Source organism: Alosa sapidissima, chromosome 23, assembly GCF_018492685.1.
Source record: "Alosa sapidissima isolate fAloSap1 chromosome 23, fAloSap1.pri, whole genome shotgun sequence".
NCBI classification, from domain to species: domain Eukaryota; kingdom Metazoa; phylum Chordata; class Actinopteri; order Clupeiformes; family Clupeidae; genus Alosa; species Alosa sapidissima.
The window spans coordinates 17,846,903-17,857,967 of record NC_055979.1 but is presented as its reverse complement, the minus strand read 5'-3'; the positions used below and the strand labels follow the sequence as shown (position 1 = coordinate 17,857,967).

The following is an 11,065-nucleotide window of genomic DNA, read 5'->3' as shown; positions in this document are numbered from 1 at the left end:
GCAGGTCACTATGGGTACATTGTACTGAGGAGCTGTCTCTGGAGCCAACTCTGTCCAAGGTCTCCCACAACTGCCCCACGGTGAAGATAGCCTTTTTTTTCAGACTCAACCTGGGTTCCCTTGGGTATTTGGATCTGAACATGGTATGGACGCTGTAGCACCCGAGATGAAGATAATCTTACCACAAAATAATCCATTCTGGTTGAATTCTTCTGATGTAGGCCTGTCTCCCAATGGCCAGTGCAGTGTCTTGGAACTAGAAATACAATGACAATTTCATTACTTTTCCTTTTTATGTCATTCCTGAAAAGCTAAAGGAAAAACTGTAATGTGCCAACCGAGTCATGTTTGATTGTTCATTGAATGACATCACAGCACCAGAATGCTCTGCAAGTGCACAGAATGTTTTATTGTAATAACTGTGCTAGTTGTTTACTTTAGTAATATCAGCCATCAGGTAATTTATGCCTTAAAGTGTGTTCCAGTTAGTGCCACCCTTGCCTGCTGTTCTGTGCCAGGGTATAAAAAACCTTTGCCATCCTGCATTAGTGTCAGTCTGTTGTGAAGTTCTGTGCATCTGCGAATAAACTAGTTCTAGGCCTACTGTAGTGTATATTTAGCCTATAAATCTAGACGCACCCTAGCGGTAGTGTTATGATTCTGTAATTCATCTATAAGCTACACAAATGCTGTTTGGTGTTGTATTAGGTGTTTTTACTACTTGGCTGCGTAATGATCAGTATAAATTGCCATGGCAGTCGCTTAAAAGCTTAGCATTTGGTCTAGCTGGGAGGTAATCACACACAGGGACAAATGCGCATACGACTAAGCAATGCACAACAATTAGAATGACAATAATCAAATCGAAGAAATAAAATAGTGTAGTCTACATTAACACCTTAGCACCACACTTGATAAAGTAAATACATAATCGTCAGCTCCTGTCATGAAGCCGAAAACATAGCCTACTAGCAACAACACATTGCAAACGGGTTGCTTTCTCCCAGTTAGCTATGATCAAATAAAACTTGACCAACAAACCGTGTAATAGGCGTAGCGTTAACCACTTGCAACAGGCTACACCGTGAGAAAACTGACGCTCAACATTGAACGAGGCAAATCTTAATAACGCATGCAATCTTATGCATCATTCAGTACCACGGTAAATATCGATATAAACTAATGCTATAGCTATATGCTAGTGATTAAAAAATGGGACTTGACCTAACGGCTCGTCCAGAGATGTGGGGCTCCGCTTGACCTTGCGGCTCCTCTTATTGGCTCTGCAAGGAGCACCACCTGCAGTGTGGGACAGTAGGCCTACGTTATGCCCCTGTACGGGATTCTGTATGAAAAAACAGATGCAATTGAGAGGGATGAGCTTGTGGTTAGTGAATATTTTATTTACTATTAGTTGCAGTCAGTGTATCACAGAGCATGGCTCTGGTGTACCATATTCGTAATGCATTAGTCCCAGAATAAAACTGCAAGTTCAAGAGGCATCCACGTTCACTATCTTACGACGTCACGTCGCAGACTGTTCAGTCCAACTATTATGACAACTCATTAGGCTTTTATTACGTCATTAGGATTCTGTTGTTTATGTGGAATGTTAGTTGTTTACAGTTTTATTCTGAACATTACCTGGCTGGTGTGCAGACGTTTTTTTTAATCGCTCTTGATTTCTCACGGATTTTAGAATAGGCTACATATCAACTGACTTAAAACTCATAAGGTGTGTGTTTGCCCACATGATCATGGGTGCAACGGTGGTCGAAGGTAAGAAAATAATGGAAGGCTACTCCTAGGCCATTTAAATATTGACTGATATTATTTTCAGCACATCCTAATATTCCAATCATGATTTCAGGTGAGCCACACGGTGGCGTACCTTCATACATGCCACCTTCATTGGAATTTTCTGGCCTTGAAGGCCAAACTGAGGCCATGATCATGGATCAAAACAATCCATTCAAGGTCTTAATTGATCAAAAAAAAGTAAGTGTGGCTAAATAACGGAAGAATTAAGAACGGAAGTTAGAATACTACAGTGTATTAACAGAATATATTCTGAGAAAAACAGAATAAATATGGATATTCATTAAGTATAATTACATCATGTACATCTATAAATAATAGAACACTATGGGTGGGATAGGGTAGTGCAACTGGGGGGCGGGGGGGGGGGGGGGTCTGTTGAGGGCCTAAAAATGGATAGGAGAAAGTTTCAAACGTGAAGACCATTTACCAGCCATTTGCGTACCCACAGGTGCAAGGTCCAAACAAGGAAAAATACCTGTTGGGTATGAAGGTTTGGCTGCAGACCCAGATGGGAATGCAGCGTGTGGGACAACACCTTCCCCGACTGAACGGCACTGTCCCCTTACCTGAGGAGGTACCTGCTTTAGTCAACCCAGCAGTTTAGTGCTTGAGATTCTGAAACTGCTCTGGTTCTGATCTGATCAGCGGCCAAGATGCTGAAACTACTTTAGTTCTGATTCAATTACACACCAACATACTATAAATAAATCACTCAGATATACATACCCTGATTCTCACCCAAGATACTGAAGCTGTTTTAGTTCTGACCCGATTACACACCTATACTGAAACCACTCTGATTCGACATGATGGGCACATACTCCATTCCGGACTGCCTTTCAGCAGATAAGCTGTTCCCCAGTAACCCAGTCCCCCTTTTTGTACCCTCAGGCTGCGTTAACGGCTGCTGCTTGCCCCTCTGTGGTGGATGACGGCTGGACATCATTCATGTTCAGCATGATCCACCGGATGGTGACGGAGGAGAACGGCCGAGCTGAGCTCTGGGCCACCGTGCTCCAGTTTAAGGAGCAGGCCCTCGTCCAGGAAGCCCAAGCCAAACTCGACCTGCTGTCCTGCCAACCAAGGCAGGTGTTGCCCATATGATCACACACACCTATACACACTTAAAGCACATTCACACTAGAGCCTTTGGTCCGGATCCAATTTCGTTTAGAATGTGGGCCATTTCTTTGCCCATATCATACACCGATACACACGTAAATGCACTCAGCTCTACTGTCTGATAGACTGGTGTCCAAATGTAGATAGATTTACGGTGATATGATACATTGCGGTGATAATGTAGCGGTTAAGGAGCTGGGCTAGCTAAAGTTATGGATTCAATTCCCGGCTTCCACAGTTGTGCTCTTCAGCAAGGCACTTTAAGGCACTGTGTTAACTTAACACATTAACAGTTATTCAGCTACCCAATAGCATAAAGAACATACCTGGGAGGCTGAATAGGCTAAATTAACATAATAAGCCAGCGAGTCCAACAAGCAAGTTAGGTAAGCATGATTCAGTTAATTTTTTCAGGGGTACAGGAGCAGCATATAGTTGTCATAAGCCTAAAGTGCCCCTCTTGCGGCTGTAGACGGTATTGTTTACTTTTTGGTTCATGTCAGTCAGTATAAATTAACATTTAAAAACATGTTAAATTATATATATTTTGATATAAGTCACAACTGACTATAAGTCACAGGGCCAGCCAAACTATGAAAACAAGTGCGACTTATAGTCCGGAAAATACGGTAAGTGTAAATGTGACTGCTTGAGGCCTTGCTAGTCAAGGTTGATGCTGCTTGTTAAATGACTGGCTGCCTGACTACTGCTCCCTCCTACTCTCCTGTCCTGTCTGTGCAGGTGTGGTGAAGAGGCAGGTCAAGGCCCTCTTACGGAGTGTATTCGTGTGACCTCCCAGCTGATGCACCAGCAGGTGGGCTATCTGTTTCCTGCAAATGGTCTCCTTGCAATAGTCAAAAAGCGAAACTGACAGGCTATGCAATGTAAAATACATTTTGATGTCTAACGGAACTTAAATTCAACACTGTATTTCTCAGTGGTCCTTAAACAAACAAACTGATATAAAATGACCTGATATAAAATGTCTGAATGAATTGTGTCTTATTAAATATTATGATGTCTAATTATGAACTCTCTTTTGTCTGTAATATTTATTGTTATTCTAAGGTCTCCTTTTGCACTGTAGCATGATTGACAGTCCTCGTCTGTAAGTCATTTTGGATAAAAGTGTCAGTTGCAAATGAATACATATAAGTGTAAATGTTTTATTTTTGTCTGCAGGCCCAGATGAAGAAGCTTATTCAGGCCACTCAGGCTGCAAGCGAGGACAGGAAGATGCTCCTGAAACACCTGGACGACCTCAAGACCCAGAGAGCATCAACCATTCAGCTGCAGAAGCAAGCTGAGGTCTACCGAAAGGTCAGGGGTCACCAGGAAACACACAACCAGCAGGAAAACACACCACACATTGCGGTCATCAGGAAAACAGACGACAATACAGTCACCAAGACAACACACACACCACAGTCACCAAGAACATACACACACTACAGTCACCAAGAAAACACACACAATAAAGTCACTAGTAAAAAACACACATACTATAGTCACCAGGAAAACACACACACACACACACCTCAGCCACAGCTGCCTGCAGTGGAATGATTTGACGTCATAATTCAACTTTGCAGGAGGCCCAAATGTCTGAGTCTGTCGTAGAGACCTCAGTTCTGCAACCTGGTCAGATGCAGCGAACAGACCTGAAGGTCCCGGAGGCCAAGCTGGTCTCCCCTGCAGCATCTGTAAGTCATTGACTGATTTGTTTCCCCTTAAAGCCACCTGTACTTACTGTGGGAAGGCCTATGCCTATCTGATGTACAATACCGGTACTCTTACAGCCGGCCTACACCGGCTACACAATTGAAGCTCTCCATACAAAGAAAATTGTTGCAGCATAAATCATTATACTTCACACTGTAATCTAACCAGATTACATGATAGCAGTGTACAGTATTTCCATCTGTGAACTTGTAAATACCATACTGTAATCCACCCAGATTGTGCCCTTGAGTAAGGTGCTTAACCCCAAGTTGCTATGGGGACAATGTAGTCCCTTACAATAGAATTGACATATGTAAATTAATACATGTACATTTAAATAACAGTGCATTAATTTCCAGGCTCCTGACCAGGACACTAAGGTCCTCTACTCTGAGGTGCAGGATACTGAGGACCAGACCTTTGAACAAGATCTGAGTCTGAAGGTGGCGATGGGAGAACACCAGGAGAAGGTGGACAAGTCCTCATACGAAAATGATAAGTATGAAGAGCTCTCCACAAAGGTATGTGGTGTGCAGAGTGACTATAAGGGCATGATCAGACAGGGGCTGGTTTGTCACTCGTAAAACAGTGAGGTGCACTATATTTTGATAAAAACATGAAGGTTGTTGGGCGCTTTTCCTCATCGAGTTGATTTTTCAATTGGAGGTGAAATAAGCAGCCCGTTAAAAGCTTACTGCCTTTACAACACAACAGAAAATCAAAACCAGTTTTCTTACAGATACATCATAAATCATGTACTGATCATGTATAGATGACCCATAAATCATATACTGCAGCTAGTCTTATTCGTTCAGACATATCAAGCATAAGGACATTGTAGACACAGAAGCGGGTTGCACCATTTCTCATATGGTCTCAGTGATGACCTTTCTGATACATTTCTGTGTGTCCAGGATCTTTATGACCTGCTTTTGGCTAAGCAAGGCGAGCTGGAGGAGATCTTCCAGAAGAACGGCACTCTCCGTACTCTGTCTCCGAAGTATGAGGTGGCTTCTCATGATGCTGCAGTGATGCCGGACGACACAGAGGACATTGACCTTCAGTGCAAAGATGACTTTGAGTCCGGCGAGGATGAGGCTGAGACCTGCTCGTCCCTCAGCAGCACTGATGACTGCGTAGAGTTTCTGGTGAGACCCTGCCTGACCTCTGACCTTCCCACAGAGTTCTAACCATATATATATATATACGTCGATACCGCATGGTTCTAACCATAGATATACTGTATATACGTCGATACCATATGTTTTTAATACCCAACACAGGTGACACTTGGCACAGGCTGGGTCACATACTAGAGGCAACAAATATCAGGCTATTTTTAACACTTTTCTTTGGAACCTAATGTTCTGTTTGGTCTGATAAGAACCAGCAGCAGACTGACCCGTAAATGTACAACCCAAGTCTTTTGGGGTGATGGAGAAGATTTCTCCAGGCACTAACGTCTAAGCATTAAACTAAGATTGTCACATTCCCAGCCTTCACCTGGTCCTTTAAGATCCTGTAAGTAAAACTCGCATTCTCTCTTTCAGCTCACTGACAGTGCCGTGTCCGCTGCGGAGGAGACACCCCGAGTCTCAGCCCGTTCTGACCAGCAGGCGTTGGGCCAGCTTAACCGCGAGGACAAGGCCGCCCCCTCCAACACCAGGGCTCAGGACCAAGCCTCCTGGAGCACTAAAGCTGGGCAGGCGGGGTCAAAGGTCACGATCCCCACCAGACAGCTGCAGGTGCAGGCCCTTGACACGCCGCACCACCCGGGCAAGGTGGAGATGCTCGTGCACCACGCCGTGCAGGAGATGTGGCAGAGCTTTGAGCTCGGACAAGGCCCAAAGGATCTCTCCGGAGTCCGAACCCCCAGGCCATCGGAGCAGTATCTGGTGATGGATACCCCTGGACAAGCCACAAACACCATCAGCAGACGCAGTTACAACAAGGTTCGATAAGAGTCGAGGGAATAGGCAACATAGCCAATACAACTTAATTGCATTGAGATGTTGTTCATTGATGTTTGTTTGTATTATTTCTGTACATGTGCAGCTCATCTTTGATCTGTCCTGGGAGACCCTTCAGGACCTCTGTGCCAAAGACCCTACCACACAGCCTGTGTGGAAACAAATTCAGCCTGAGCGCCGTAACTATGTCAACAAGCTGAAATCCTTTGATGGCCTTTCAAAAGTCCAGGTAAAGCAATAACATTTGAATAGACAATATATGACATCTGCCCATCTGTTTAAGACATCTATTTAAAAACTTCTGTAGAATTCCTGAGTCATTTTAACTAACAAACATCCTGTAATAGACCCTTTCAAATATGTTCCCAGAGGGTTTCAATGTTCAGAAACGTTCAAAACCAACGCAGATACTTTGGAATGAAAATGTGTAATGCTCTACAAAATGTTGTTTTTTAAATTTCGCATCTGTTTGTTTATTAAGTTGAAAGGGTCTATAGAGGGCTAATAGTCTCCTGTCTTTATCCAGCATTACATCACTGAGGAAGTCTTCAAGCTTTGTGGCCTCCAGGAAGGAAAAGATGCAGGGGCTTATGGGAAGGTTTTTGCCCACATTTTCAAAGGCCTCAATATGGAGAAATATGATCAGATCTTGGTGAGTTCCAATGCTGCAAGAGCACAACACTACATATGTTCTTTGGAACTGACCCATCATGATATATATAAGGCATACTGTAAAACATCCAGTACATGTTTGTAAATGCAATTACAGTTCCTTATCACCCGGAGAGAAGAAATACTCTTTTCTGATTGGCTGGGGGGCTTTAAATTCTGAATAACGGGACACCTATGAAGTAGATCTGCTTAAAAAAAGTTTAATCGCCGCTTCATATAACTAACATAGTAGGAAGACGGTTGAGCCTGGAGGCAGGCTTCACAACAATGGAATCAAACACTAAAAAAATGGTACAAACACTGAACACACTAACTCTTCACATCAACTCGGTCCTCCAGATCAAAGACATACCTGTGGAGGAACACCAGTGGCGTGACCAAGACCGAGAGGCCTACGATGTAAAGAACAAGTACGCCAAAGTGGTTTTTGATCACTTAATAGACGACACCCTCACATGCCTGCTTGGCCTTTCAAAAAAGAAAAACAAAAGGTCCTAAAGCCCCTCCCATCCCCTGTGCCCCCCAAACCCCATTACTCCCTATTAAATGTCATTGCAATTGTAGTGGTACGCCTTCTTCTTGTAGGAGAGTGGTTGGTTACAGACCAACTAATGCATACAATGTATTGTAAAAGAGTTTAATCTAAAGTGTAAACTGGTAGTAATAACAAAAATGATGTATTTATCTATTTATTTATTTACCTTAATATTTAATATATATTTAGATCCAAATACACTTTTATGAATTTTCAAACCAGTTCAAATATATATGATCTGAATCTAGGACATTTTTCGCTCTGTATTACAATCTGCTTTTTCCTGGATAAGCTAAATTCAGGACAATCCCAGAAAGTTTTGAAGGCATCACCTTGTTGAATTTATGTTACATTCAAAGGCTGAGATATATTTTGTCACTTTTGTTTTTATGTTTATTTATTTATTTATTAATTTGCAAGAGCTGTCTACATGTGAATCAAAAAGTAAATGCATATATTTGTGAATAAAAAAAAACAAATCTGACCTCATATCAATTAATTGTAAATTTCACTTTTGTCTATTTTTCCTTCACCTCCCCTGAAGTCCTGAACACTAATTCTCTATGACTCCATTTTGGATTTTCTTCTTTACATTGTTGTTCCAACTATCTACACATGTTTAGTAGGCTACAGCACATCAGCATTTCAAACAAGCTTGAATGATGTTGCTGCTTTTATTGTAGGGAAACAAGACTGAAGTAGAGGGCTGTAAAAGAGAGAGGGAAAAAAGCAAAATAAGTGGGAAGAGGGTGAGACTTTAAATTAATTGGATGAGACTCAAAGGGGGGGGGGGGGGTGCAAGTGTGTGTGTTTGGAGGGCGGGGGCGGGTCAGTCAAAAGCCTTTTAGTCAGGAGTGCTGTGGCGCAACTGGCTACAGCAACCGTTCCACATTGGGGCCCAAGTGTCCATGGGAACCCGGTGCTAAACATCAATTATAATTCTGAGAACACTCTCTTTGATGAACAGTACTACAAAAAGAATGCATTGAACAAGAACATAAACAAGAACAGAAATAACTATTTAGAACATGTGTACATACAATGCTATCCAGTATCCAGCATAGTTCAGTCCCTGTATACGGACAATAGCAACAAGTGCAAGTCAAGCTGTACACGTAACTTCTTACAACAGGGCGAAGCATCTTGTAATCTACAGGTAACTGGTATTTAAAGGTAAACGTCAGACAGGTATTTAGCAGACGGTTTTATCCAAAGCGTTGGGAATCGAACCCTGGGCCAACCGCAGAGTGGCGACCTGCTGCATCGCCAAGCCCCATATCTCCTTCCATTTGGTGGCTAGGGTAGATACTGGTTTCCCTGTTCTTTCAACAAAATCCACACCCATCCAGAGCACCAATTGCCCTTGCTGTTGCTGGCAGGACTGCTGCGTGTTGTGCGTTTCTGACATGTAGTGATGTTGGTGGTGGTCTAGTGGTCAAGGATCTGAACTTCCACAATGGAACACTTGAAGGTTGTGAGTTCAATCCGAGGAGCTGCCACCATTGTGACTCAGAGCAGGTCACTATGGGTACATTGTACTGAGGAGCTGTCTCTGGAGCCAACTCTGTCCAAGGTCTCCCACAACTGCCCCACGGTGAAGATAGCCTTTTTTTCAGACTCAACCTGGGTTCCCTTGGGTATTTGGATCTGAACATGGTATGGACGCTGTAGCACCCGAGATGAAGATAATCTTACCACAAAATAATCCATTCTGGTTGAATTCTTCTGATGTAGGCCTGTCTCCCAATGGCCAGTGCAGTGTCTTGGAACTAGAAATACAATGACAATTTCATTACTTTTCCTTTTTATGTCATTCCTGAAAAGCTAAAGGAAAAACTGTAATGTGCCAACCGAGTCATGTTTGATTGTTCATTGAATGACATCACAGCACCAGAATGCTCTGCAAGTGCACAGAATGTTTTATTGTAATAACTGTGCTAGTTGTTTACTTTAGTAATATCAGCCATCAGGTAATTTATGCCTTAAAGTGTGTTCCAGTTAGTGCCACCCTTGCCTGCTGTTCTGTGCCAGGGTATAAAAAACCTTTGCCATCCTGCATTAGTGTCAGTCTGTTGTGAAGTTCTGTGCATCTGCGAATAAACGGCAGTAAAGGCAAAGTTTTCCCCTGTCTGCGTGAAGTGAATGCTACAATACTATATGATTTCTAGTTCTAGGCCTACTGTAGTGTATATTTAGCCTATAAATCTAGACGCACCCTAGCGGTAGTGTTATTATGGTTCTGTAATTCATCTATAAGCTACACAAATGCTGTTTGGTGTTGTATTAGGTGTTTTTACTACTTGGCTGCGTAATGATCAGTATAAATTGCCATGGCAGTCGCTTAAAAGCTTAGCATTTGGTCTAGCTGGGAGGTAATCACACACAGGGACAAATGAGCATACGACTAAGCAATGCACAACAATTAGAATGACAATAATCAAATCGAAGAAATAAAATAGTGTAGTCTACATTAACACCTTAGCAGCACACTTGATAAAGTAAATACATAATCGTCAGCTCCTGTCATGAAGCCGAAAACATAGCCTACTAGCAACAACACATTGCAAACGGGTTGCTTTCTCCTAGTTAGCTATGATCAAATAAAACTTGACCAACAAACCGTGTAATAGGCGTAGCGTTAACCACTTGCAACAGGCTACACCGTGACAAAAACTGACGCGCAACATTGAACGAGGCAAATCTTAATAACGCATGCAATCTTATGCATCATTCAGTACCACGGTAAATATCGATATAAACTAATGCTATAGCTATATGCTAGTGATTAAAAAAGTCAGGAGACCTGCGCTGACAATGGGACTTGACCTAACGGCTCGTCCAGAGATGTGGGGCTCCGCTTGACCTTGCGGCTCCTCTTACTGGCTCTGCAAGGAGCACCACCTGCAGTGTGGGACAGTAGGCCTACGTTATGCCCCTGTACGGGATTCTGTATGAAAAAACAGATGCAATTGAGAGGGATGAGCTTGTGGTTAGTGAATATTTTATTTACTATTAGTTGCAGTCAGTGTATCACAGAGCATGGCTCTGGTGTACCATATTCGTAATGCATTAGTCCCAGAATAAAACTGCAAGTTCAAGAGGCATCCACGTTCACTATCTTACGACGTCACGTCGCAGACTGTTCAGTCCAACTATTATGACAACTCATTAGGCTTTTATTACGTCATTAGGATTCTGTTGTTTATGTGGAATGTTAGTTGTT

At 42.7% G+C, this 11,065-nt stretch overlaps 1 protein-coding gene across 2 annotated transcripts; it reads left to right on the top strand.

Moving 5' to 3' along the window:
* Positions 1-1,617: 1,617 nt before the first annotated feature.
* On the top strand, positions 1,618-7,870 carry LOC121698967. Of its 2 annotated transcripts, XM_042081516.1 has the most exons (13): positions 1,618-1,779; positions 1,871-1,998; positions 2,270-2,395; positions 2,713-2,906; positions 3,685-3,757; positions 4,126-4,263; positions 4,536-4,646; positions 5,025-5,186; positions 5,580-5,813; positions 6,216-6,617; positions 6,721-6,864; positions 7,162-7,287; positions 7,647-7,870. In XM_042081516.1, the coding sequence occupies exons 1-13, from the start codon at positions 1,752-1,754 to the stop codon at positions 7,803-7,805; spliced, it is 2,025 nt and encodes a 674-aa protein (XP_041937450.1). In that variant the 5' UTR covers positions 1,618-1,751; the 3' UTR covers positions 7,806-7,870. The 2 variants fall into 2 exon arrangements, with proteins under 2 accessions (XP_041937450.1, XP_041937451.1); XM_042081517.1 differs by lacking the exon at positions 1,618-1,779 and having other exon boundaries at positions 1,871-2,002.
* Positions 7,871-11,065: the final 3,195 nt, after the last annotated feature.

Excerpts from the sequence above, each read along its gene's own strand:
- LOC121698967 (XM_042081516.1), top strand. The coding sequence starts at position 1,752 with ATGATCATGGGTGCAACGGTGGTCGAAG. Across the intron at positions 1,999-2,269 it reads TCTTAATTGATCAAAAAAAA|GTGCAAGGTCCAAACAAGGA; the intron begins GTAAGTGTGGCT and ends GCGTACCCACAG. Across the intron at positions 7,288-7,646 it reads AGAAATATGATCAGATCTTG|ATCAAAGACATACCTGTGGA; the intron begins GTGAGTTCCAAT and ends TCGGTCCTCCAG.